Below are 27,359 nucleotides of genomic sequence, written 5' to 3'. Positions count from 1 at the left end.
TCAGGCCCCATAATAGGGTGAGAGGCAGAGATTCCAAGTGGAGGGAGGGGAGCCGCCCAGGCAGAGACAGCAAGGGCGGTTTGTCACTCCAGTGCGTTGCCGTTCACCTTTGTACCCCTGGGCCAGACTGCACCCCTGGGCGAGTCTGCATCTCTCACATGGATAGGCAGACCATTCCATACAAATTGAGCACTATAGGAGAAAGCCCTGCCTCCAACTGTTTGCTTAGAAATTCTAGGCACAATAAGGAGGCCTGCATCTTGTGACCGTAGCTTACATTACACATGGCAGGACCAAATCGGAAAGATCGGTAGGAGCAAAAGCATGTAATGCTTTGTAGATTAATAGTAAAACCTTGAAATCAGCCTTAACAGGAAGCCAGTGTAGAGAGGCTAGCACTGGAGTAATATGATATATTTTGGGGGATTCTAGTCAAGATTTTATCAGCCGTATTTAGCAATAATGAAAGTTTATTTAGTGCTTTATCCGGGTAGTTGGAGAGTAGAGGATTGCAGTAGTCTAATCTAGAAGTGACAAAAGCATGGATATTAGCTTTTCTGTATGATTTATTTGAAGGTCTGTGCTGCTGCGGTGTCGCTGAGTTTGTTTGGCTTGAAGGCAATTGTTTGGTTGTGGTCGACTGTGCTCAGAAGGTAGGCCTATGTTTGTTACTTCAACTGTATCAATGTGTGTTTGTTCCCTTTTGACAGAATCCAAATGTGCATTGCTTTGGAAGGTATCACTGTTACATTGTCCTTTGTTTTGACTTTTTTTGCCCAATTAGGCCTACGCTGTGTGAAGAGACTTTGGGGGTCCAAGCAGATAGAGGAAACCGCTTCATTAATGTGATTGGTTCAAATCAAATCAAATTGTATTTTTGTATTTGTCACATGCGCCAAATTCAACAGGCGTAGTAGACCTTACAGTGAAATGCTTACTTATAAGCCCTTAACCAACAACGCAGTTTTAAGAAAAGTAAGTGTTAAGTAAAAAATAATAATAAAAATAACTAATTATTAAAGAGCTGCAGTAAAATAACAGTAGCGAGGATATATACAGGGGTACCAGTACAGAGTCAATGGGCGGGGTCACAGGTTAGTTGAGGTAATTGAGGTAATATGCACATGAAGGTAGAGTTAAAGTGACTATGCATAGATAATAAACAGAGAGTAGCAGCAGCTTAAAGGGGGGGGGGGGGGCAATGCAAATAGATTAGCTGTACAGGAGTCTTATGGCTTCGGGGTAGAATCTGTTAAGAAGCCTCAGGGACCTAGACTTGGCGCTCTGGTACCGCTTGCCTCACGGTAGCAGAGAGAACAGTCTATTACGAGTGTGCCTGGAGTCTTTGACAATTTTTAGGGCCTTCCTCTGACACCGCCTGGTACAGAGGTCCTGGATTGCAGGAAGCTTGGACCCAGGGCCGTACGCACTACCCTCTGTAGTGCCTTGCAGTCGGAAGCCGAGCAGTTGCCATACCAGGCAGTGATGCAACCAGTCAGGATGCTCTCGATAGTGCAGCTGTAGAACTTTTTGAGGATCTGAGGACCCATGCCAAATCTTTTCAGTCTCCTAAGGGGGAATAGGCTTTGTCGTGCCCTCTTCACGACTGTCTTGGTGTGTTTGCACCATGATAGTTTGTTGGTGATGTGGACACCAAGGAACTTGCAGCTCTCAACCTGCTCCATTACAGCCCTGTCGATGAGAGTGGGGGCGTGCTCTGTCCTCCTTTTCCTGTAGTCCACGATCATCTTCTTTGTCTTGATCACATTGAGGAAGAGGTTGTTATACTGGCACTACACGGCCAGGTCTCTGACCTCCTCCCTATAGGCTGTCTCATCGTTGTTGGTGATCAGGCCTACCACTGTTGTGTCGTCGGCAAACTTAATGATGGTGTTGGAGTTGTGCCTGGCCGTGCATTCATTAGTGAACAGGGAGTGCAGGAGGGGACTGAGCACACACCCCGGAGTGGTCTCCGTGTTGAGGATCAGCTGGGGGCGGCCCGTCAGGAAGTCCAGGATCCAGTTACAGAGGGGTTTGTTTTGTCCCAGGTTCCTTAGCTTAATGATGAACTTTGAGGGCACAATGGTGTTGAACGCTGAGCTGTAGTCAATGAATAGCATTCTCACACAGGTGTTCCTTTTGTCCAGGTAGGAAAGGTCCGTGCGGAGTGCAATAGAGATTGCATCATCTTTGGATCTATTGGGGCGGTATGCAAATTGGAGTGGGTCTAGGGTTTTTGGGATAATGGTGTTGATGTGAGCCATGACCAGCCTTTCAAAGCACTTCATGGCTACAGCTGTGAGTGCTACAGGTCTGTAGTCATTTAGGCAGGTTACCTTAGTGTTCTTGGGCACAGGGACTTTGGTGGTCTACTTGAAACATGTTGATATTACAGACACAGGGACAGGTTGAAAATGTCAGTGAAGACACTTGCCAGTTGGTCATAGCATAGTACATGTCCTAGTAATCTGTCTGGCTCTGCAGCCTTGTGAATGTTGACCTGTTTAAAGGTCTTACTCACATCTGCTACAGAGAGCATGATCACACCGCTGTCCAGCTGATGCTCTCATGCATGCTTCAGTGTTGCTTGCCTCAAAGTGAGCATAGAAGTAATTTAGCTTGTCTGGTAGGCTCGTGTCACTGGGCAGCTCGCATCTGTGCTTCCCTTTGTAATCTGTAATAGTTTGCATGTCCTGCCACATCCGACAAGCGTCGGAGCAGGTGTAGTACGATTCAATCTTAGCTCTGTATTGACGCTTTGCCTGTTTGATGGTTCGTCGGAGGGCATAGCGGAATTTCTTATAAGCTTCTGAGTTAGAGTCCCGCTCCATGAAAGCTGCAGCTCTACCCTTTAGCTCAGTGAGGATGTTGCCTGTAATCCATGGCTTCTGGTTGGGGTATGTACGTACAGTCACTGTGGGGATGACATCATCGATGCACTTATTGATGAAGCCAGTGACGGATGTGGTGTACTCCTCAATGCCGTCGGAGGAATCCCGGGATCATATTCCTGTCTGTGCAGGTAAAACAGTCCTGTAGCTTAGCATCTGCGTCATCTTCCACTTTTTTATTGACCGAGTTGCTGGTGCTTCCTATATTTAAGTTGATGTATTTGCATTTCTACTCATATTCACTGTGTATTTGTAAATGCAGTGGCTAACTGTTCTCTTTCTTTCATCACAAGTTTTGTTTGTCACTGTTTTTGGTCTGTTTTTTTAATCGTCAGCTATTTAGCGTAGTAGTAGCCTAGTCTCTGTGAAAGCAAAGTGGTAGTCCTATAGGCTTCTTTAGAACGTGTGAGCCATCCAGTGAAAGTAGATTGATTAACTGAGACCCACATCATCATTTGTATACTCGTGTTAATGTGTTTTACTATCAATCTGTCTCAAACACGCAAATGTAAACCTGAAGCCTTTCATAACCTTTGCCTTTTCTTGGGGGGATTTTTGGGAGGATTTTGGATTTTAGCTGGGGGTGTTTGCCTTGAGTCTAGGTTGCTGGTGTGTGTTGTGTTCTAGGGCAGGTACTGGCGGTGGTAGGTGGAGCAACTTTGTCTCAGAGCAATTCATATTATTTGTACGTAAAGGGTTAGGGGAATTAGCTAGCATGATCAAGTAGTTGCGAAGTAGCTAAAAAGTAGTAAGTAGTTGACAATGTGCTAATTAACTAAAATGCTAAAGTTATCCGAGATGAGATTTGAACTCACAACCTTTGGGATGCTAGATGTTTGCGTTATACACCCAGCTCCGAACACCCTCCTTTTGTTTTTGCGTTTAAGTAACCATCTGTCTTATGTACCATATCATACCAGTATCTTTGATTTACATACTGAAAAATACAAAATGCTTTGAGACCAGGTTGGGTGGTGAGGGTGCCAATTGAAAATGTTTTTGAGTAAAATGCAGCTTTACTGTAGCTATTCACTGCTATGAAACCTCATACGTTTTTTAATGCTTTTTGCTCTGGTTTAACTTCAATTCATTATGTCATGTCTCATGCATATACATATACATGCTGCTTTCTTGGCCAGGACTCACCTAAAAAATATCAAATCAAATCTAATTTAATTTGTCACATACACATGGTTAGCAGATGTTGATGCGAGTGTAGCGAAATGCTTGTGCTTCTAGTTCCAACCATGCAGTAATATCTAACAAGAAATCTAACAATTTCACAACAACTACTTTATACACACATGTGTAAAGGAATGAATAAGAATATCTACATAAAAAAATATATGGGTGAGCGATGGCCAAACGGCATAGGCAAGATGCAGTAGATGGTATAGAGTACAGTATATACATTTGAGATGAGATGAGCCCAGCACTACATGGCAGGACCTGGTCAATGACCTGAAGAGAGCTGGGACCACAGTCTCAAAGAAAATCATTAGTAACACACTACGCAGTCATGGATTAAAATCCTGCAGCGCACACAAGGTCACCCTGCTCAAGCCAGCGCATGTCCAGGCCCGTCTGAAGTTTGCCAATGACCATCTGGATGATCCAGAGGAGAAATGGGAGAAGGTCATGTGGTCTGATGAGACAAAAATAAAGCTTTTTGGTCTAAACTCCACTCGCTGTGTTTGGAGGAAGAAGAAGGATACAACCCCAAGAACACCATCCCAACCATGAAGCATGGAGGTGGAAACATCATTCTTTGGGGATGCTTTTCTGCAAAGGGGACAGGACGACTGCATCGAATTGAGGGGAGGATGGGGCCATGTATCGCGAGATCTTGGCCAACAACCTCCTTCACTCAGTAAGAGCATTGAAGATGGGTCGTGGCTGGGTCTTCCAGCATGACAACGACCCGAAACACACAGCCAGGGCAACTAAGGAGTGGCTTCGTAAGAAGCATCTCAAGGTCCTGGAGTGGCCTAGCCAGTCTCCAGACCTGAACCCAATAGAAAATCTTTGGAGGGAGCTGAATGTCCGTATTGCCCAGCGACAGCCCCGAAACCTGAAGGATCTGGAGAAGGTCTGTGTGGAAGAGTGGGCCAAAATCCCTGCTGCAGCTTAATGACAAGTTTGTTAAATGCTGAGCTGTAGTCGATGAACAGCATTCTATACAGACGCTTAGCTTGTGAAAATATGTAAATCTCTACGTGACATCTGGTTAAATAAAAACATTCAAATAAATAATATCTATAGCCTCTGAATGTTTCCTCTAGGTTAAATGGGCCTTGAATCTTTGGTTTGAATAGATGTTTCAATTGTGTGAAATCTCAGCTGTTTTGAATAGGTCTCTGGATATCTTATCCAGGCTGCTAAAGGCCAGATGATGTAAACAGTGTAGTCTTTGCACATGAATGTATTTCACTGATTCTTTATGAATAACATTATGTTGGTGTCTTATGACCAGTTCATGCTAGGATTTGACTTTCAGTGGATGAACACTAATCAGTCTTATTAAAATTACACATTTTTGAGGGCAAATTTCAATTTTTGATAGCAGAACTGCATTAGACATTAGATGCTAAGCTCCATAACTGCTTCTGTGAACACTTAACACATTGAGCACACCCTGGGCCTCAAAATAGATTGGCAATGGGCAACTGAATTTGTCAGACCAATTCTGGTTATTGGAATCTTTTATTACACATGGTGCTTTTTCTACAATGGCTACTATGTCATAAAATGTTGCTTCTAATACATTAAAAACAGGACCGTTAGAGACTATAGAAAAATGTGTCAAATCAAGCCGTTAGTTAATGTATTGCTTATAAATGTATCTATAAATAATACAAGGAAATGGTATGAATCATACGCTATTTACTTGGAATCATTTGCTAAAGGACACTTAGGTGAGACCAAATCAGTGACTCATGACCTTCTCAATTTAATCGCAGCAAAATCCATAAATGTGGTCATTAACACCTGTTAATACATTTCATTGTCTTCAAATATGGCTTAATAGCCAGTGAACATCGCCAGAGCTTACTTTTAAATGACCAGTAATGTATTCTCAATTTCTCATCCTACTCTGGAATGGCTTGAGGGCCAGTTGATTTTTATGCTGTTCAGCTAGGTTGTCTCCATTTCCTTAGCACTTTATCACTTTGTCGGATGTCTGAGACTGTTTTAGTTGTGAGTTGTAATGAGTAGAACAAATAGCTGTCCTTAGATGCACTCATGGAACTGGCTTTCTCCTCTGCTTCTTTCAAATGTGAGATGTACATATCCAGCTTTCCAAACAAATGATGAATATTAAAGGGATACTTTGGGATTTTGGTAATGGGATTTGTATCTACTTCCCAAGAGTCAGATGAAGTCGTGGATACCATTTTTGTCTCTGTCCAGCATGAAGGAAGTTTAAGGTAGTTCCATGTGCCGTAACTAGTGTTAGCGCAATGACTGGAAGTCTATGGGTATCTACTAGCACGCTAAATAGCAATTGTACTAGCACAAGTTAGCAACTTCCTTCAAACTGCATACAGAGACATACAAATGGTATCCACGACTCAATTGACAAAACCCTTTAAGTGAAATGAGTTTGTATAGTTGAATAACAACTAAACAGCCTCTTGAAGCCAATAGCGTATATAATCTGGACTGCAGTTATAGCACAGAACAATGAGCCAGATATTTCACCAGATGTATAAGTGTTCATCATCCGGTTGGCGTATCCACTCACTACAAAATATGGTGATGAGAGGTAGCCTAGTGGCCAGCAGTGGGAGGAGATGGAGAGAGATGGATTTTGGCCAACATTATGCACATTTTCTGATTAATGAAACATTTGATCTCAATACAGTTTTCTGTTCCCAAAACTAGAATCTGTTACATACAGAGTGGAATAAGAAAGGACAGGCTATGGTCTATCTTGGGTTAAGTTATAAAAATCTTTGTCTACACTGTCCATACAAACCAACATAACAGAATTTGTATTGTGCCACACTGGCATCTTGTTTACAGAAGCAAACAGCACTGCGTTTGTGACTTGGAAAAAATAGGCAATCTTTTAGATTACATTTTTAAGTACATATTTGTCTGAAGTTTTTTAAATGTGTCATACTTTTTTCAAAGAGCACTTTTATGAGACATGTAAAATGTATGTTATGGTTGTACTGGAGAAAAAGGGGCTAGGTCTTCTGTTTTCTACTTACGACATAATAATATAGAGGATAGGGTGGAGTGTTTACCAGATAGACCTTCTAGGATAATCCACTATACTGTATGGACTCTTTAGTAGGAATTTAACCCTAACAAAGTCAGTTGTGTCTAATCAACCAGTGCATATCGGATGTTATTACATGGTTAGGCCTAAGTCTAAAATCCTATCTGTTATATATTTTTGCTGAATGGGCAAAGTGAATTATTTGGTTTCCAAAGTAAACAGAATGCCTCTAATCTAATATTTATTTTAAATGGTCTATCAATAAATCAATCCCAACACTTGCCACGTGCATGCCTACGTCAAGGATTGCCTGAGAAACTGATTAAAGCTTCTCTTGAACTTGTCTGTTAATTTATGATAAGATTTCTCAAGGAGGGCAGTGTATATTTCCCGACACAGTATTTTGCAACATAGCATTCGTCACACAGACTATTATCCTATGAATTATCCTATGAATGTGAAATGTTCTAAGAATCAGTCCCCTGACAATTTCTCATCACAACAATGTGATGCTGTTTTGATATTACCTTTGTTTCTATATCACAGGCTATGTGGCATACTTCATCACAGCATGCATATTGGACTTTGAGAGGGCCATTGCCCTTGTGGTCCTCACCAGTTTGGCAGTTGTCTCCAAAGCCTATGACCTTGTGAAGACATCAAAAACCCAAATCAAAATCAAAATCAAATCAAATCAAATTTATTTGTCACATACACATGGTTAGCAGATGTTAATGCGAGTGTAGCGAAATGCTTGTGCTTCTAGTTCCGACAATACAGTAATAACCAACAAGTAATCTAACTAACAATTCCTAAACTACTGTCTTATACACAGTGTAAGGGGATAAAGAATATGTACATAAGGATATATGAATGAGTGATGGTACAGAGCAGCATAGGCAAGATACAGTAGATGGTATCGAGTACAGTATATACATATGAGATGAGTATGTAAACAAAGTGGCATAGTTAAAGTGGCTAGTGATACATGTATTACATAAGGATGCAGTCGATGATATAGAGTACAGTATATACGTATGCATATGAGATGAATAATGTAGGGTAAGTAACATTATATAAGGTAGCATTGTTTAAAGTGGCTAGTGATATATTTACATAATTTCCCATCAATTCCCATTATTAAAGTGGCTGGAGTTGAGTCAGTGTCATTGTGTTGGCAGCAGCCACTCAATGTTAGTGGTGGCTGTTTAACAGTCTGATGGCCTTGAGATGAAGCTGTTTTTCAGTCTCTCGGTCCCAGCTTTGATGCACCTGTACTGACCTCGCCTTCTGGATGATAGCGGGGTGAACAGGCAGTGGCTCGGGTGGTTGATGTCCTTGATGATCTTTATGGCCTTCCTGTAACATCGGGTGGTGTAGGTGTCCTGGAGGGCAGGTAGTTTGCAGACCTCACTACCCTCTGGAGAGCCTACGGTTGAGGGCGGAGCAGTTGCCGTATCAGGCGGTGATACAGCCCGCCAGGATGCTCTCGATTGTGCATCTGTAGAAGTTTGTGAGTGCTTTTGATGACAAGCCGAATTTCTTCAGCCTCCTGAGGTTGAAGAGGCGCTGCTGCGCCTTCTTCACGATGCTGTCTGTGTGAGTGGACCAATTCAGTTTGTCTGTGATGTGTATGCCGAGGAACTTAAAACTTGCTACTCTCTCCACTACTGTTCCATCGATGTGGATAGGGGGGTGTTCCCTCTGCTGTTTCCTGAAGTCCACAATCATCTCCTTAGTTTTGTTGACGTTGAGTGTGAGGTTATTTTCCTGACACCACACTCCGAGGGCCCTCACCTCCCTCACCTCACCTCCTCCCTGTAGGCCGTCTCGTCGTTGTTGGTAATCAAGCCTACCACTGTTGTGTCATCCGCAAATACCATACCATGGAGATAGCATAACCAAATGTTTCATACCAGCTCAAAGATGCTTCAACAATTTCCGGGGATGGATAATAGGGTAAGAAGCTATTTCATATGGACACTTTAAATGGTCTGAGAAAATGAATTCATTTGGTGAGTGTATTTTCCTCTGTTGACTGAGAGTCTGTTGTGGGTTCTTTAGAGTTTTCGTTGTTGCGGTGCTGGTCCTGCTAGTGACTTGGCTCGTTGTGGACACAAGCAAGCGACCAGAGCAGCTCATCTCATTTGGAGGGGTCTGCATGTTCATTCTAGTCATTTTCATCTTCTCAGCCCACAGGACAGAGGTAAGCATAACATCACAGCAAATCGCTCCGATCCCATCACAGGATGAGAGTGGCCAGGCTTTCCCATAATGCATGTCTACCTGTAATAACACATGATTGGTTATAACAGCGTATCTATGACTGTTTTCTTTAGACTTTGAATTTCCTGTGGACTTCCTTTGTTTGGCCTTGTGTGTCTTTTTACCAGTTACGTCTAGTAATTCCTTCCATTGACTCACCAATTTATGGAGAATCACTTGTTAAACAATAATACATATCCAAACATTGTTTGAAGAGTATGTCAAGTGTGTTTGTTTGTCTCTGCTTCAGGTGGCATGGAGGTCAGTGTTTTGGGGTCTTGGTTTACAATTCTGTATCGGACTGTTTGTCATAAGGACAGAGCCAGGACTCACTGCCTTCCAATGGCTTGGAGAGCAAGTGCAGGTATCCTTGTTGCTGAACTGCTCCTTATCTCCTTATCTTAAAGTAGTAAACCTTAACTACCTGGAAATTGTCCTTGTATCTGGGAGGTCCCTCTTTTATAAGGCACAGTGAAATCTCATAGATTGCCCATGGAGCTATTTACAACCACTTTGTATGTATTTATTTTTATTTTACCTTTATTAAACCAGGTAGGCCAGTTAAGAACACGTTCTCATTTACAACTGCGACCTGGCAGACTCTCTAATCTACAGACTCTCTAATCTAAAACTACTATTTTGTCTTAACCATTGATTTGAGACAGTATTATGTAAGTAACAATTGTAGCTAGTTGCATGGAATGACAAACTATGAGCCTCATTGTTGACATGAATACAAATGAGAAGACAATCATCTTTTCCCTCGTTTTTAAAATTTCAGATATTCTTGAACTACACAAAACACGGGTCATCATTTGTTTTTGGACCACTAGTATCCGACATCTTCGCATTTCAGGTCAGTGAGCAATAGTTCAGTAGATGTAGTAGAAACATTTATTTATTTGATAATGAATCCAGGATTGATCAATATATGTCCCTGTTCCTTCTCCAGGCTTTGCCCATTGTGATATTCTTCAGCAGTGTGATGTCAGTTCTTTATTTCCTTGGAATAATGCAATGGCTCATCATTAAGGTAAGAGACCTTCAAACATTAAGCCCAAAATGAAGCTTCTGTGTTAGGTTTGGGCACAGTCATATACATATGGCTCTAGGTTTGTGCGTGTACTGTATGTTTATGTTAACAAGAAGCCATGTGTTTTTCCCATTTCAGATCGCATGGGTAATGCAGATAACGATGGGAACATCACCCACTGAGACCTTGAGTGTTGCAGGCAACATATTTGTTGGACAGGTACATTTGCCTGTTTGTAGTCGAGGGTATTTCAGTTCCTACTTTAATATAATAATTATTGGAGGAAAAATATACTGAAGATAACTCCATTGTAGTAATTACACTAAGAGATGTTTACACTTCACAATGTCTTACAAAGTAATATTGATGAGGATTAGGACATACAAAGTTGATTTTCTGTTTAACAGATTACATTTTTTGAAAAGTGAGGCGAGCGAATAAAAATTAAATATGACAAAATACAATACAATTTGTAAAAATACTAAACAACCTTAGTAAAACACCTAGTGACTAAGAGATTTGAGCCTTTTAAATAAGGGTTTTGGAATGACAGTCACAGGGACCACCATTTGAGTCCTGGTCAGGGTAACCCCCTAATTATCCCTCGAGAACTCAAGGGGATTTAGCACATTGTGCTGTGGACAATAAAAGGCCACTCTAAAATGTATTTTTGTTTTCTCACAACACAATGCCACGGATGTCTCAAGTTTTGAGGGAGCGTGCAATTGGCATACTGACTGCAGGAATGTCTACCAGAGTTGTTGCCAGAGAATGTAATGTTATTTTCTCGAACAAGGTCGTTTTAGAGAATTTGAAAGTATATCCAACCGGCCTCACAACCGCAGAACACGTGTAACCACGCCAGCCCAGGACCTCCACACCCGGCTTCTTCCCCTGCGAGATTGTCTGACACCAGCCACCCAGACAGTTGATGAAACTGTGGGTTTGCACAACCGAAGAATTTCTGCACACACTGTCAGAAACCATCTCAGGAAGCTCATCTGCGGGCTTGTCATCCTCACCAGGGTCTTGACCTGACTGCTGTTCGGCATCACAACTCACTTTCTTGGTCAAATCCTCATTTTCGATAGCGGCTTAGGACACTGGCACGCTGGAGAAGTGTGCTCTTCACAGATGAATCCCGGTTTCAACTGTACCGGGCAAATGGCAGACGGCGTCGTGTGGGCAAGCGGTTTGCTGATGTCATCCTCGAAGCGTTGTGAACAGAGTGCCCCATGGTGGCGGTGGGGTTATGATATGGTCTGGCATAAGCTATGGACAACGAACACAATTGGATTTTATCAATGGAAATGTGAATGCACAGAGATACTGTGACGAGATCCTGAAGCCCAATGTCGTACAATTCATCCGCCTCCTTCACCTCATGTTTCAGCATGATAATGCACATTCCCATGTCGCAAGGATCTGAACACAATTCCTGGAAGCTGAAAATGTCCCAGTTATTCCATAACCTGCATACTCACCAGACATCACCCATTTAGCATGTTAGGGATGCTCTGGATCGACATGTACAACAGTGTGTTCCAGTTCCCACCAATATCGGGGCAGCAGGTAGCCTAGTGATTGGAGTATTGGGCCAGTAACTGAAAGGTTGCTAGATCGAATCCCCGAGCTGACAAGGTAAAAATCTGTCGTTCTCCCCTGAATAAGGCAGTTAACCCACTGTTCCCTGGCCATCATTGTAAATAAGAATTTGTTCTTAACTGACTTGCCTTGTTAAATTAAGGTTAAACAAAAACATATCCAACGACAGTCATTGAAGAGGAGTGGGACAACATTCCACAGGCCACAATCAACAGCCTGATCAACTCTATGTGGAGGAGATATGACGTGCTACATGAGGAAAATGGTGTTCACACCAGATACTGACTGGTTTTCTGATCCACACATCTACCTTTTACAAAATATATATCTGTGACCAAGAGATGCATATCTGTATTCCCAGTCATGTGAAATCCATAGATTAGGGCCTAACAAATGTATTTCAATTGACTGATTTCCTTATATGAACTCTAACACAGTAAAATCTTAACAAATTAACAAATGATTCATTTGATTCACATAATTCAGTCCACCATGACTGCTCAAATCATGTGAATCAAAGTATTCATTTGTTTATTGCGAACAGTCATTTTAGGTGTAAAATATTTAGCTTGCCTTCATTTTGGATTATGTGCCTGCAAAACTTGTTTAGGTGATATTTCAAGTGGATTTGGGCAATCAATTTATGGGACATTGCAATTCAATTAAACACTTTTAAGGTAAGATAAATAGGGCTAAACTAAAAAAGGTACATTTCCTGTAGAAAATGTGTGTGCTTGCTTCAGCCGTTTAAAAATATTTGTATGGTAATCGTTAATTTCGTCAAATTATTTGGTTAATTAATCGATTCAAATTAATAGTTCCAATCATTATTTAAAAATAATGTGAAGCGGGGCATCCATTAAACATTAAATCAACTTGGTTGGGCTTAGCTGATGCTATACTCTTGCTGTGTAGAATTCTTTATTAAAGCATTCCTCTTTATAATGTTTTCTTCATCAGACTGAAGCGCCATTGCTGATTCGCCCATATTTGATGGACATGACCAAATCTGAAGTGCATGCTGTCATGGTTGGAGGCTTTGCCACCATTGCAGGAAGTGTGGTGGGTGCATTCATCTCATTTGGGGTAATACCAAAGAGTCATCCCTCCAATGCACCTGTCACGTTCTGACCTTAGTTGCTTTATTATGTCTTTGTGTTAGTTTGGTCAGGGCGTGAGTTGGGGTGGGTAGTCTATGTTCTTTTTTCTAGGTAGTATTTATGTGTTTGGCCTGGTATGGTTCTCAATCAGAGGCAGGTGTCATTCGTTGTCTCTGATTGAGAATCGTACTTAGGTAGCCTGTTTTCCCCATTTTAGTTGTGGGTGATTGTTTTCTGTTTCTGTGTCTTCACCAGACAGAACTGTTTTGTTTCCGTTCATTCTCCTTGTTATTTAGTTTTTGATCAACATGGACACGTACCACAATGCATATTGGTCCAATCCTTCATACTCCTCATCAGAGCAAGACGAATATCGTTACAGCACCCAGTTTTTCATCTTTTGTCTCAGTTAATTTTAATGTGACTGATCTTCATCGTTATGTGAGATTGAGATTGCTCAATGCCCCACAGATTGATGCATCCTCTATGATATCTGCCTCTGTAATGGCTGCCCCATGTGCCTTGGCAATCTCCAAGCTGTCCTATCCGGAGACAGAAGAGAGCAAATTTACATCAGAGGAAAATATCAAAGTGGCTTGTGGGTATGTGTTTTTGTGTTCTGTGTTTGTGTATGTGTTTGCCATTTACCGATTTTTTTACATTCCACTGCATTTTATTGTATATATAATATACTTTCTGTGGTTCATATTAGGCTGTCTTAACTCCCCTGTGATGAACAGAACATTTTGGAAGCAGCTAGCAGTGGAGCATTTACATCAATATGCCTTGTTGCTAATATAGCTGCCAACTTGATAGCATTCCTTGCGATACTGGCATTCATCAATGCATCTCTTGGCTGGCTGGGAGGCCTGGTGGGATTTCCCTCTATCACATTTGAGGTATGCTCCAGGCAGCTCCACATACCTTAATCCCATTTCACATTCAAAGATCCTTCTGTCTTGACTTGACACCCATGACTAACCCAGTACTTTGTGATGAGTGATGGACATGCTTTGGCATTGTTTTATTTAACAGCGTGTGATGCATGGCTGAATAATTGTGCACATCACAAAATAAGATAAGATAATTATTTCATTGTGCCTTGGTAAAATGACCAAATCATCGAAATGTGTAAAATAATTCAGATTAGAATATCTGGGGTTCGTTCCTTGTTCCTTGTCAATCATTGGCTCATTGGTGAAATTAGCATTATGACAATAGCTTTAATTAAATCATTCAAAATACTTTATTAATGCAATTGCAGACAGAAGTTGACAACAGGTGCATATTACACACGTTCCTGAGTAAGTACTGCAAAATAGAAAAGGTTCCAAGTTATTTTATTAAACCCGAAGTCCATCCCTAGTGATTTCACTGCATACGTCGTTACATTCTACTCATCAGACCAAGCTCATGCATACACAGCTATATAAACTTGCAAGAGAGATACAATAGTTCCAGTGTTTTCTAATGCCTAGGCAGTAAATGTCCACTCCACAAGTTGATTAATTGTGGAATGTCTGACTTGTCTGTTATCTCTTACACTCCCCTGCAGAGTTTTGTCTCAGTCACACATGTCTCAAAATGCTTCTTTATAATATATCTATATCTATATCTATCCTACCCTGCCTCTCTAAGGTCTTCGAAAGCCAAGTCAACAAACAGATTACCGACCATTTTGAATCTCACCATACCCTCTCTGCTATGCAATCTGGTTTCAGAGCTGGTCATGGGTGCACCCCAGCCACGCTCAAGGTCCTAAACGATATCTTAACCGCCATCGATAAGAAACATTACTGTGCAGCCGTATTCATTGATCTGGCCAAGGCTTTCGACTCTGTCAATCACCACATCCTCATCGGCAGACTCGACAGCCTTGGTTTCTCAAATGATTGCCTCGCCTGGTTCACCAACTACTTCTCTGATAGAGTTCAGTGTGTCAAATCGGAGGATCTGTTGTCTGGACCTCTGGCAGTCTCTATGGGGGTGCCACAGGGTTCAATTCTTGCACCGACTCTCTTCTCTGTATACATCAATGATGTCGCTCTTGCTGCTGGTGAGTCTCTGATCCACCTCTACGCAGACGACACCATTCTGTATACTTCTGGCCTTTCTTTGGACACTGTGTTAACAACCCTCCAGTCAAGCTTCAATGCCATACAACTCTCCTTCCGTGGCCTCCAATTGCTCTTAAATACAAGTAAAACTAAATGCATGCTCTTCAACCGATCGCTGCCTGCACCTGCCCGCCTGTCCAACATCACTACTTTGGACGGCTCTGACTTAGAATATGTGGACAATGCAAATACCTAGGTGTCTGGTTAGACTGTAAACTCTCCTTCCAGACCCACATCAAACATCTCCAATCCAAAGTTAAATCTAGAATTGGCTTCCTATTTCGCAAAAAAAGCATCCTTCACTCATGCTGTCAAACATACCCTTGTAAAACTGATCATCCTACCAATCCTCGACTTCGGCGATGTCATTTACAAAATAGCCTCCAATACCATACTCAATAAATTGGATGCAGTCTATCACAGTGCCACCTGTTTTATCACCACAGCCCCATATACTACCCACCATTGTGACCTGTACGCTCTCGTTGGCTGGCCCTCGCCAATTCTTTCTTTGGCTGCCTCTCCTTTCAGTTCTTTGCTGCCAATGACTGGAACGAACTACAAAAATCTCTGGAACTGGAAACACTTATCTCATTCACTAGCTTTAAGCACCAGCTGTCAGGGCAGCTCACAGATTACTGCACCTGTACATAGCCCATCTAAAATTTAGCCCAAACAACTACCTCTTTCTTTGGTCTTGGCCATAGTGGAGTTTGGAGTGTGACTGTTTGAGGTTGTGGACAGGTGTCTTTTATACTGATAACAAGTTCAAACAGGTGCCATTAATACAGGTAACGAGTGGAGGACAGAGGAGCCTCTTAAAGAAGAAGTTACAGGTCTGTGAGAGCCAGAAATCTTGCTTGTTTGTTGGTGACCAAATACTTATTTTCCACCATAATTTGCAAATAAATTCATAAAAAATCCTACAATGTGATTTTCTGGATTTTCTTTCCTCATTTTGTCTGTCATAGTTGAAATGTATCTATGATGAAAATTACAGGCCTCTCTCATATTTTTAAGTGGGAGAACTTGCACAATTGGTGGCTGACTAAATACTATTTTGCCCCACTGTATATATACTGTATATTGTTAATCTGCAGTCTAGGACCCTGTAAATGTAAGGAAGGAGGGGTCTTATAACCTCTCTCCTTCTCTTAATGCAACATAAGCATAATCTATTATTATAATACATAAAACATTTGGTACAGCCCCCATCATGACCCCCAGGTGAACCCCTGACAACACATGTACATTCCTCCACATGTGTAAGACCTTTGTATTGACCTGTGTACTATGGAAGTTTCTTTGATGCTCTGTAAGTGTATCTTACATTTTAGTCATTTAACAGACACTTTTATCCAGAGCGACTTACAGTTAGAGCATTCATCTTAAGGGCTCCCGAGTGGCGCAGGGTTTGGCCGGGGTAGGCCTTCATTGAAAATACTTTTTTTTTTCTTAACTGACTTGCCTAGTTAAATAAAGGATAATTAAAATAAAATAAAGATAGCTAGGTGAAATAACCACATATTTTGTGATGTTTATAGCCTGATCTCTTTGTGATCTCTCTTTTGCACACCAGTATCTCTACCTGCACATTACCATTTGATCATTTATCACTCCAGTGTTAATCTGCTAAATTGTAATTATTCACCTACCTCCTCATGCCTTTTGCACAAAATGTATATATAGACTCTTTTTTTTTCTTTTTTCTACTGTGTTATTGACTTGTTAATTGTTTACTCCATGTGTAACTTTGTGTTGTTGTCTGTTCACACTGCTATGCTTTATCTTGGCCATGTCGCAGTTGTAAATGAGAATTTGTTCTCAACTAGCCGACCTGGTTAAATAAAGGTGAAATAAAAATGTAATTTAAAAAAAAATGCTCTCACTCACTCACTCACTCACTCACTCACTCACTCACTCACTCACTCACTCACTCACTCACTCACTCACCTATTGAAGCCAATAGCATAGACATTCTGGACTGCAGTTATAGCACAGAACAATGAGCCAGATATTTCACCGGATGTATAAGTGATAAGTGTTCATCATCCGGTTGGCGTATCCACTCACTACAAAATATGGTGATGAGAGGAAGCCTAGTGGCCAGCAGTGGGAGGAGATCGAGAGAGATGGATTTGGCCAACATTATGCACATTTTCTGATTGATGAAACTTTTGATCTCAATACAGTTTTCTGTTCCCAAAACTAGAATCTGTTACGTACAGAGTGGACTAAGGGACAGGCTAAAGGACAGGCTATGGTCTATCTTGGGTTAAGTTATAAAAATCTTTGTCTACACTGTCCATACAAACCAACATAACAGAATTTGTATTGTGCCACACTGGCATCTTGTTTACAGAAGCAAACAGCACTGCGTTTGTGAATTGAAAAAAATAGGCAATCTTTTAGATTACATTTTTAAGTACATATTTGTCTGAAGTTTTTTAAATGTGTCATACTTTTTTCAAAGAGCACTTTTATGAGACATGTAAAATGTATGTTATGGTTGTACTGGAGAAAAAGGGGCTAGGTCTTCTGTTTTCTACTTACGACATAATAATATAGAGGATAGGGTGGAGTGTTTACCAGATAGACCTTCTAGGATAATCCACTATACTGTATGGACTCTTTAGTAGGAATTTAACCCTAACAAAGTCAGTTGTGTCTAATCAACCATTGCATATTGGATGTTATTACATGGTTAGGCCTAAGTCTAAAATCCTATCTATTATATATTTTTGCTGAATGGGCAAAGTGAATTATTTGGTTTCCAAAGTAAACAGAATGCCTCTAATCTAATATTTATTTTAAATGGTCTATCAATAAATCAATCCCAACACTTGCCACGTGCATGCCTACGTCAAGGATTGCCTGAGAAACTGATTAAAGCTCCTCTTGAACTTGTCTGTTAATTCATGATAAGACTTCTCAAGGAGGGCAGTGTATATGTCCCAACACAGTATTTTGCAGCATAGCATTCGTCACACAGACTAAGAGCACTCACAATGAGTAAGTTATTGGCATTCCTGTTTTCCTGAATTGAACGTTTAAGGAAGTTTTGAACAGATTGTGTGTTTTTGAAGACTTTTTTTCCACAAGATGACCATGAGGATAGTGTTTGAATGCTTTCGCCCTCCCTGGGTGCTAGAATCTCAACGTGTTTCACAGAGGAAATACAGATTTAAGATGTGACGTTTTGGGCTCCATTGAGTGTGGTGAACATTGTTTTTCAAACAGCTGATACAAATGACTAAACTTTGCCTCTCTTTTTCTGCAGAAGATACTGGTACAGCGCTTAAAGTTCTGTCTCATGTTAATGGGGTGGTCAATGAGGGATTTGAAACACAGGTATGTAAAGAAAAAATTGCATGCTTACATTTTTCAACATGTACAGTATGTGAATTGATGAATAAACAGACACTTCATTCCTCTCAGGGGGATAACATTTCAGTTAGTACCAGAAGCAGTTTCAAAGAGGAGCACTCAAGAAAAGGATTGGGATTATATTTAAGGTATGCCAATCAAACTAAAGGGCTAAAGTTTGTAGTGTTTATTGTGGTGCACACACATCAGCATAACGTTCTGAATGTTGATTCTGAGAAACAGATTTAATCAACACCTCGTTGCAGGGATGTAGAACACAATTACACTACAGTACTTCACTGCAAAAGTTTGACTGAAATCAAAATTAGTTTAGTTTCGTCTCACCCACTCAATAACATGTTGTATTTAGTATTAGTAAATGTTCTGTACATTGTGCAGAGCGAGAGACAAAACCATTTTTCTGCAATGTGTTTATTTGATTGAATTCCAACCTCAGATAATCTTCTTGTCCCTGCTTTTTTTTATCTTGAGCTATCCTATTTCATGAAGTCCTCTTCATGTTTATGAACTCATAAGAGAAATCTCCCAATATAAATACAAGGCAGCGTAGTCCATTGCCTGACGCCACGTCAAGCTATTGTGCAGAAAAAAAGACAAGTTGTAATGTCTTTGTTGATTATTAGATAAATATAAGAATGGTTGTTTGTAATATGCCGTGGTAACTAACCTGTTCTTTGATTGGTTCTTTAGTAAGGTTTCCAAGCCTATTAATGCCACAGAGGATTACTTTAAAGCTCACGCCAAAACCATCAAATACATTGTACTGGGCTTGCTCGGAGCAGGTATTTTATTTGAATTTAACCCTAACAAATGTACTTATTGGGCTTCTAATTTACAAACTCATTGCTCGATATAGGTGTCGCCTTTTGTGCAAACACCAGAAAATAAAACCAGACTGAATGAGAAAATTGTACACTATCCTATGAATTATCCTATGAAAATTAAATGTTCTAAGAATCAGTCCCCTGACAATTTCTCATCACAACAATGTGATGCTGTTTTGATATTACCTTTGTTTCTATATCACAGGCTATGTGGCATACTTCATCACAGCATGCATATTGGACTTTGATAGGGCCATTGCCCTTGTGGTCCTCACCAGTTTGGCAGTTGTCTCCAAAGCCTATGACCTTGTGAAGACATACCATGGAGATAGCATAACCAAATGTTTCATACCAGCTCAAAGATGCTTCAACAATTTCCGGGGATGGATAATAGGGTAAGAAGCTATTTCATATGGACACTTTAAATGGTCTGAGAAAATGAATTCATTTGGTGAGTGTATTTTCCTCTGTTGACTGAGAGTCTGTTGTGGGTTCTTTAGAGTTTTCGTTGTTGCGGTGCTGGTCCTGCTAGTGACTTGGCTCGTTGTGGACACAAGCAAGCGACCAGAGCAGCTCATCTCATTTGGAGGGGTCTGCATGTTCATTCTAGTCATTTTCATCTTCTCAGCCCACAGGACAGAGGTAAGCTTAACATCACAGCAAATCGCTCCGATCCCATCACAGGATGAGAGTGGCCAGGCTTTCCCATAATGCATGTCTACCTGTAATAACACATGATTGCTTATAACAGCGTATCTATGACTGTTTTCTTTAGACTTTGAATTTCCTGTGGACTTCCTTTGTTTGGCCTTGTGTGTCTTTTACCAGTTACGTCTAGTAATTCCTTCCATTGACTCACCAATTTATGGAGAATCACTTGTTAAACAATAATACATATCCAAACATTGTTTGAAGAGTATGTCAAGTGTGTTTGTTTGTCTCTGCTTCAGGTGGCATGGAGGTCAGTGTTTTGGGGTCTTGGTTTACAATTCTGTATCGGACTGTTTGTCATAAGGACAGAGCCAGGACTCACTGCCTTCCAATGGCTTGGAGAGCAAGTGCAGGTATCCTTGTTGCTGAACCGCTCCTTATCTCCTTATCTCCTTATCTTAAAGAAGTAAACCTTAACTACCTGGAAATTGTCCTTGTATCTGGGAGGTCCCTCTTTTATGAGGCACACTGAAATCTCATAGATGGCCCATGAAGCAATCTACAACAACTTTTTTTAAAACTATTTCACCTTTATTTAACCAGGTAGGCCAGTTGAGAACAAGTTCTCATTTACAACTGCGACCTGGCAGACTCTCTAATCTACAGACTCTCTAATCTAAAACTGCTATTTTGTCTTAACCATTGATTTGAGACAGTATTATGTAAGTAACAATTGTAGCTAGTTGCATGGAATGACAAACTATGAGCCTCATTGTTGACATGAATACAAATGAGAAGACAATCATCTTTTCCCTCGTTTTTAAAATTTCAGATATTCTTGAACTACACAAAACACGGGTCATCATTTGTTTTTGGACCACTAGTATCCGACATCTTCGCATTTCAGGTCAGTGAGCAATAGTTCAGTAGATGTAGTAGAAACATTTATTTATTTGATAATGAATCCAGGATTGATCAATATATGTCCCTGTTCCTTCTCCAGGCTTTGCCCATTGTGATATTCTTCAGCAGTGTGATGTCAGTTCTTTATTTCCTTGGAATAATGCAATGGCTCATCATTAAGGTAAGAGACCTTCAAACATTAAGCCCAAAATGAAGCTTCTGTGTTAGGTTTGGGCACAGTCATATACATATGGCTCTAGGTTTGTGCGTGTACTGTATGTTTATGTTAACAAGAAGCTATGTGTTTTTCCCCTTTCAGATCGCATGGGTAATGCAGATAACGATGGGAACCTCACCCACTGAGACCTTGAGTGTTGCAGGCAACATATTTGTTGGACAGGTACATTTGCCTGTTTGTAGTCGAGGGTATTTCAATTCCTACTTTAATATAATAATTATTGGAGGATACATATACTGAAGATAACTCCATTGTAGTAATTACACTAAGAGATGTTTACACTTCACAATGTCTTACAAAGTAATATTGATGAGGATTAGGACATACAAAGTTGATTTACTGTTTAACAGATTACATTTTTTGAAAAGTGAGGCGAGCGAATAAAAAAAATAGATTTTAGCCTTTTAAATTTCGGTTTTGGAATGACAGTCACAGGGACCACAGTTTGAGTCCTGGTCAGGGTAACCCACTGAGAACTCAAGGGGATTTAGCACATTGTGCTGTGGACAATAAAAGGCCACTCTAAAATGTATTTTTGTTTTCTCACAACACAATGCCACGGATGTCTCAAGTTTTTAGGGAGCGTGAAATTGGCATACTGACTGCAGGAATGTCTACCAGATTTGTTGCCAGAGGATGTAATGTTATTTTCTTGACCAAGGTCATTTTAGAGAATTTGAAAGTATGTCCAACCGGCCTCACAAACGCAGAACACGTGTAACCACGCCAGCCCAGGACCTCCACACCCGGCTTCTTCCCCTGCGAGATTGTCTGACACCAGCCACCCAGACAGTTGATGAAACTGTGGGTTTGCACAACCGAAGAATTTCTGCACCAACTGTCAGAAACCATCTCAGGGAAGCTCATCTGCGGGCTTGTCATCCTCACCAGGGTCTTGACCTGACTGCTGTTCGGCATCACAACTCACTTTCTTGGTCAAATCCTCATTTTCGATAGACACTGGCACGCTGGAGAAGTGTGCTCTTCACAGATGAATCCCGGTTTCAACTGTACCGGGCAAATGGCAGACGGCGTCGTGTGGGCAAGCGGTTTGCTGATGTCAACGTTGTGAACAGAGTGCCCCACGGTGGCGGTGGGGTTATGATATGGTCTGGCATAAGCTACGGACAACGAACACAATTAGATTTTATCAATGGAAATTTGAATGCACAGAGATACTGTGACGAGATCCTGAAGCCCATTGTCGTACAATTCATCCGCCTCCTTCACCTCATGTTTCAGCATGATAATGCACATTCCCATGTTGCAAGGATCTGAATACAATTCCTGGAAGCTGAAAATGTCCCAGTTATTCCATAACCTGCATACTCACCAGACATCACCCATTTAGCATGTTAGGGATGCTCTGGATCGACATGTACAACAGTGTGTTCCAGTTCCCACCAATATCGGGGCAGCAGGTAGCCTAGTGATTGGAGTATTGGGCCAGTAACTGAAAGGTTGCTAGATCGAATCCCCGAGCTGACAAGGTAAAAATCTGTCATTCTCTCCTGAATAAGGCAGTTAACCCACTGTTCCCAGGCCATCATTGTAAATAAGAATTTGTTCTTAACTGACTTGCCTTGTTAAATTAAGGTTAAACAAAAACATATCCAGCGACAGTCATTGAAGAGGAGTGGGACAACATTCCACAGGCCACAATCAACAGCCTGATCAACTCTATGTGGAGGAGATGTGACGTGCTACATGAGGCAAATGGTGTTCACACCAGATACTGACTGGTTTTCTGATCCACACATCTACCTTTTACAAAATATATATCTGTGACCAAGAGATGCATATCTGTATTCCCAGTCATGTGAAATCCATAGATTAGGGCCTAACAAATGTATTTCAATTGACTGATTTCCTAATATGAACTCTAACACAGTAAAATCTTAACAAATTAACAAATGATTCATTTGATTCACATAATTCAGTCCACTATGACTGCTCAAATCATGTGAATCAAAGTATTCATTTGTTTATTGCGAACAGTCATTTTAGGAATACATTTTTTAGCTAGCCTTTGTTTTGGATTATGTGGCTGCAAAACTTATTTTGTAGATACTTCAAGTTGATTTGGGCAATCAATTTATGGGACATTGCAATTCAATTAAACACTTCTAAGGTAAGATAAATATGGCTAAACTAAAATAGGTACATTTCCTGTAGAAAATGTGTGTGCTTGCTTCAGGCGTTTAAAAATATTTGTATGGTAATCGTTCATGCCGTCAAATTCTTTTGTAAATTCATCGATTCAAATGAATCGTTCCAATCATTATTTTAAAAAAATGTGACATTAAACATTAAATCAACTTGGTTAGGCTTAGCTGATTCTATCCACTTGCTGTGTAGAATTCTTTATTAAAGCATTAACGTTATAATGTTTTCTTCATCAGACTGAAGCGCCATTGCTGATTCGCCCCTATTTGATGGACATGACCAAATCTGAAGTGCATGCTGTCATGGTTGGAGGCTTTGCCACCATTGCAGGAAGTGTGATGGGTGCATTCATCTCATTTGGGGTAAGACCAAAGAGTCATCCCTCCAATGCACCCAGTATTTCATCTTTTGTCTCAGTTAATTCTAATGTAACTGATCTTCATCGTTATGTGAGATTGAGATTGCTCAATGCCCCACAGATTGATGCATCCTCTATGATATCTGCCTCTGTAATGGCTGCCCCATGTGCCTTGGCAATCTCCAAGCTGTCCTATCCGGAGACAGAAGAGAGCAAATTTACATCAGAGGAAAATATCAAAGTGGCTTGTGGGTATGTGTTTTTGTGTTTTGTGTGTATGTGTTTGCCATTTACCGATTTTTTTTACATTCCTCTGCATTTTGTTGTATATATAATAGACTTTCTGTGGTTCATATTGGACTGACTTAACTCCCCAGTGATGAACAGAACATTTTGGAAGCAGCTAGCAGTGGAGCATCTACATCAATAGGCCTTGTTGCTAATATAGCTGCCAACTTGATAGCATTCCTTGCGATACTGGCATTCATCAATGCATCTCTTGGCTGGCTGGGAGGCCTGGTGGGATTTCCCTCTATCACATTTGAGGTATGCTCCAGGCAGCTCCACATACCTTAATCCCATTTCACATTCAAAGATCCTTCTGTCTTGACTTGACACCCATGACTAACCCAGTACTTCGTGATGAGTGATGGACATGCTATGGCATTTTTTTATTTAACAGCATGTGATGCATGGCTGAATAATTGTGCACATCACAAAATAAGATAAGATAATTATTCATTGTGCCTTGGTAAGATGTCCATATCATCGAAATGTGTAAAATAATTCAGATTAGAATATCTAAAGTTGATACTTTATGTACTGGAAACTATTAACCCCATTATTGACCCTTGCTCTTGCTGCACTTTGCACCCATAGATAATCTGTTCCTATGTGTTCATGCCTGTGGCCTTCATGATGGGGATACCATTTGAAGAGAGTTTCATAGTAGCGGAACTCATCGGCACCAAGCTCTTCCTCAATGAGTTTCTGGCATATCAGAAGCTGTCAGAGTTGAAGAGTAACAGAATCAACGGTCTGGATGAAATTATTGGTGATGAGAGGCAATGGATCTCCGTGCGTATGCTTTCCCCACTCTTATAATTAGTGTACAAATACTATATGTGCTTATTGGAAATTATTATGTGCATAACATCATAAATACTACTGTACATGCATACTGTAGTATTACTGATTATTCCCAAAACGTGGATTTGGTCACTGTTGGGGTTCGTTCCTTGTTCCTTGTCAATCATTGGCTCATTGGTGAAATTAGCATTATGACAATAGCTTTAATTAAATAATTCAAAATACTTTATTAATGCAATTGCAGACAGAAGTTGACAACAGGTACATAGCACGCATGTTTCCGAGTAAGTTCTGCAAAATAGAAAAGGTCCCAAGTTATTTTATTAAACCCGAAGTCCATCCCTAGTGATGTCACTGCATACGTCGTTACCTTCTACTCATCAGACCAAGCTCATGCATACACAGCTATATAAACTTGCAAGAGAGATACAATAGTTCCAGTGTTTTCTAAGGCCTAGACAGTAAATGTACACTCCACAAGTTGATTAATTGTGGAATGTCTGACTTGTCTCTTATCTCTTACACTCCCCTGCAGAGTTCTGTTTCAGTCACACATTTCTCAGAACGTTTCTTTCTTTATAAGAGGCAGATAGACTAGAAAACAACTGTGGAACAATATTGTTAATCTGTAGTCTAGGACCCTGTAAATGTAATGAGGGAGGGGTCTTATAACTCCTATACCTCTTAATGTAACATAAGCATAATCTATTATTATAATGCATAAAACATTTGGTACAGCCCCCATCATGACCCCCAGGTGAACCCCTGACAACACATGTACATTCCTCCATATGTGTAAGACCTTTGTATTGACCTGTGTACTATGGAAGTTTCTTTGATGCTCTGTAAGTGTATCTTACATTTTAGTCATTTAACAGACACTTTTATCCAGAGCGACTTACAGTTAGAGCATTCATCTTAAGGGCTCCCGAGTGGCGCAGCGGTCTTAGGCACTGCATCTCAGTGCTAGAGGTGTCACTACAGACCCTGGTTTGATTCCAGGCTGTATAACAACCGGCCGTGATTCGGAGTCCCATAGGGCGGCGCACAATTGGCCCGTCATCGTATGTGTTAGGGTTTGGCTGGGGTAGGCCTTCATTGTAAATATATATAGTTTTTCTTAATTGATTTTTCTAGTTAAATAAAGGTTCATTCAAATAAAATAAAGATAGCTAGGTGAGATAACCACATTACAGTTGTTGCACAATCTTCTAACGTATTGAGTTTCTACATTTACAGGTCAGATCAGAGATCATCTCCACTTTTGCTCTGTGCGGATTTGCCAATTTCAGCTCACTGGGGATCGTAATTGGAGGCCTTTGTGAGTATAAGATTCCACACTTTGTACCACCTTATCTTTCTCCATGTGTTGCCATCCATCAGAATTATTTTTAACAATTTCCGTATTTTGTGATGTTACTTTATAGCCTCCATATGCCCATCCAGAAGAGCCGACGTCTCCTCTTTGGTATTGAGAGCCCTGTTCACTGGGACCTGTGTGTCTCTGATTAATGCCTGTATTGCAGGTCTGTGCTTATTTTCACTTCAAAACTGTTCTTAATATCAGTTTCCTCATCATCTGCCCTCTCCTGGATGTGTCATCTCACACGTTTATTTTTAGATTAGTATGTGCAGGAGTGCAGGAGCATCATGTTTACTTTGTTTCTTTGTGACCTCTCCAGGTATTCTCTTTGTTCCTCCTCTTGACTGTTTAGATGTTTTCGGGACGTCCTTTTTCAACACCACAAATATAGACCTAAAAAACTGCTGTACTGATCTCTTTGGAAGGTAGGTTTGAACAAGTACAACAGTGAAAGAGGGGTTAGGCGCTGGATATAACACGTTTCTCTACAGATCATTCTCCAAATCTAACCTAATACTTTGTTGCAGCACTGTGAACAATGGGACCATCTCATTTGAGGGCTCCTGGAGCACGGTGACCAACGCCACTTTGTACTTTACGAACTGCTGTGATCTCTTTGATTATGCAGTTTGTAACTAGGTCTTCCTGTAAGTCATTTTATGTGTTAATTACCAGTGAGTAGATCAGCTCTTTGTATTTTCAGTATATATTTTCAGTATATATTATGTTTCATAACTTTTTTTCACATTTGATTGTATATATTTATACTATAAGTAATGTAGATTAAACTCCATCCAAAGATTACAAAATGAAGATAAAGCTTGTACAGATAAAACAAATCCTTTAAAGGGTTTTTACAATTTTATTTATGATAAATATAGTTCTTTAGTTCTAAAGATTCACTCTTTCATTCAAAGAGTCAGAGAACAGATATATTGGAAATCAATGCAAAGAAATGCTGAAATGTGCTAAATAAGGATTGGAAATTGTAAGAGTGGATTATCTGCATTGAGTAAATCAGTAAGTCAAATTCTGCATTGTATCTAAATAAACAGTATGTGAAAATATGAATATGAACATTTGACATGAATTGTATGTACAAAATCACAACATAACATACCAGATATTATAGTGTCAGGGA

The 27,359-nt window shown here is 40.4% G+C and overlaps 2 protein-coding genes and 1 long non-coding RNA gene across 6 annotated transcripts; all 3 read left to right on the top strand.

Moving 5' to 3' along the window:
- Window positions 1–241: 241 nt before the first annotated feature.
- On the top strand, window positions 242–7,772 carry LOC135509339 (uncharacterized). Its single transcript, XR_010450921.1, has 3 exons — window positions 242–310; window positions 577–653; window positions 785–7,772. It is a non-coding gene; the product is annotated as an uncharacterized LOC135509339 (long non-coding RNA).
- A 1,058-nt stretch (window positions 7,773–8,830) lies between these two features.
- Window positions 8,831–17,245, top strand: LOC135509337 (sodium/nucleoside cotransporter 1-like). 4 transcript variants are annotated; one of them, XM_064929894.1, is made up of 9 exons: window positions 8,842–9,078; window positions 9,184–9,325; window positions 9,635–9,748; window positions 10,166–10,240; window positions 10,337–10,417; window positions 10,556–10,636; window positions 12,983–13,108; window positions 13,594–13,724; window positions 13,863–17,242. In XM_064929894.1, exons 2-9 carry the CDS (start codon window positions 9,281–9,283, stop codon window positions 13,921–13,923), a joined length of 714 nt encoding a protein of 237 aa, XP_064785966.1. In that variant the 5' UTR covers window positions 8,842–9,078; window positions 9,184–9,280; the 3' UTR covers window positions 13,924–17,242. The 4 variants fall into 4 exon arrangements, with proteins under 4 accessions (XP_064785965.1, XP_064785964.1, XP_064785966.1 ...); XM_064929896.1 differs by having other exon boundaries at window positions 8,848–9,078; window positions 13,835–13,905; XM_064929893.1 differs by having other exon boundaries at window positions 8,831–9,078; window positions 12,983–13,084; window positions 13,594–17,245.
- Window positions 17,246–18,141: 896 nt separating this feature from the next.
- slc28a1 (solute carrier family 28 member 1) lies at window positions 18,142–27,285 on the top strand. The gene is made up of 18 exons (XM_064929891.1): window positions 18,142–18,251; window positions 18,520–18,590; window positions 18,678–18,754; window positions 19,317–19,408; window positions 19,656–19,845; window positions 19,951–20,092; window positions 20,401–20,514; window positions 20,934–21,008; window positions 21,105–21,185; window positions 21,324–21,404; window positions 23,645–23,770; window positions 23,888–24,018; window positions 24,144–24,312; window positions 24,646–24,843; window positions 26,095–26,176; window positions 26,283–26,381; window positions 26,538–26,643; window positions 26,746–27,285. The coding sequence occupies exons 1-18, from the start codon at window positions 18,248–18,250 to the stop codon at window positions 26,855–26,857; spliced, it is 1,950 nt and encodes a 649-aa protein (XP_064785963.1). The 5' UTR covers window positions 18,142–18,247; the 3' UTR covers window positions 26,858–27,285.
- The last annotated feature ends 74 nt before the right edge of the window (window positions 27,286–27,359 follow it).

Source organism: Oncorhynchus masou, chromosome 22, assembly GCF_036934945.1.
Source record: "Oncorhynchus masou masou isolate Uvic2021 chromosome 22, UVic_Omas_1.1, whole genome shotgun sequence".
Lineage (NCBI taxonomy): Eukaryota > Metazoa > Chordata > Actinopteri > Salmoniformes > Salmonidae > Oncorhynchus > Oncorhynchus masou.
Note: the sequence above shows the minus strand (reverse complement) of the source record. Positions and strands in the feature narration are given on the sequence as shown.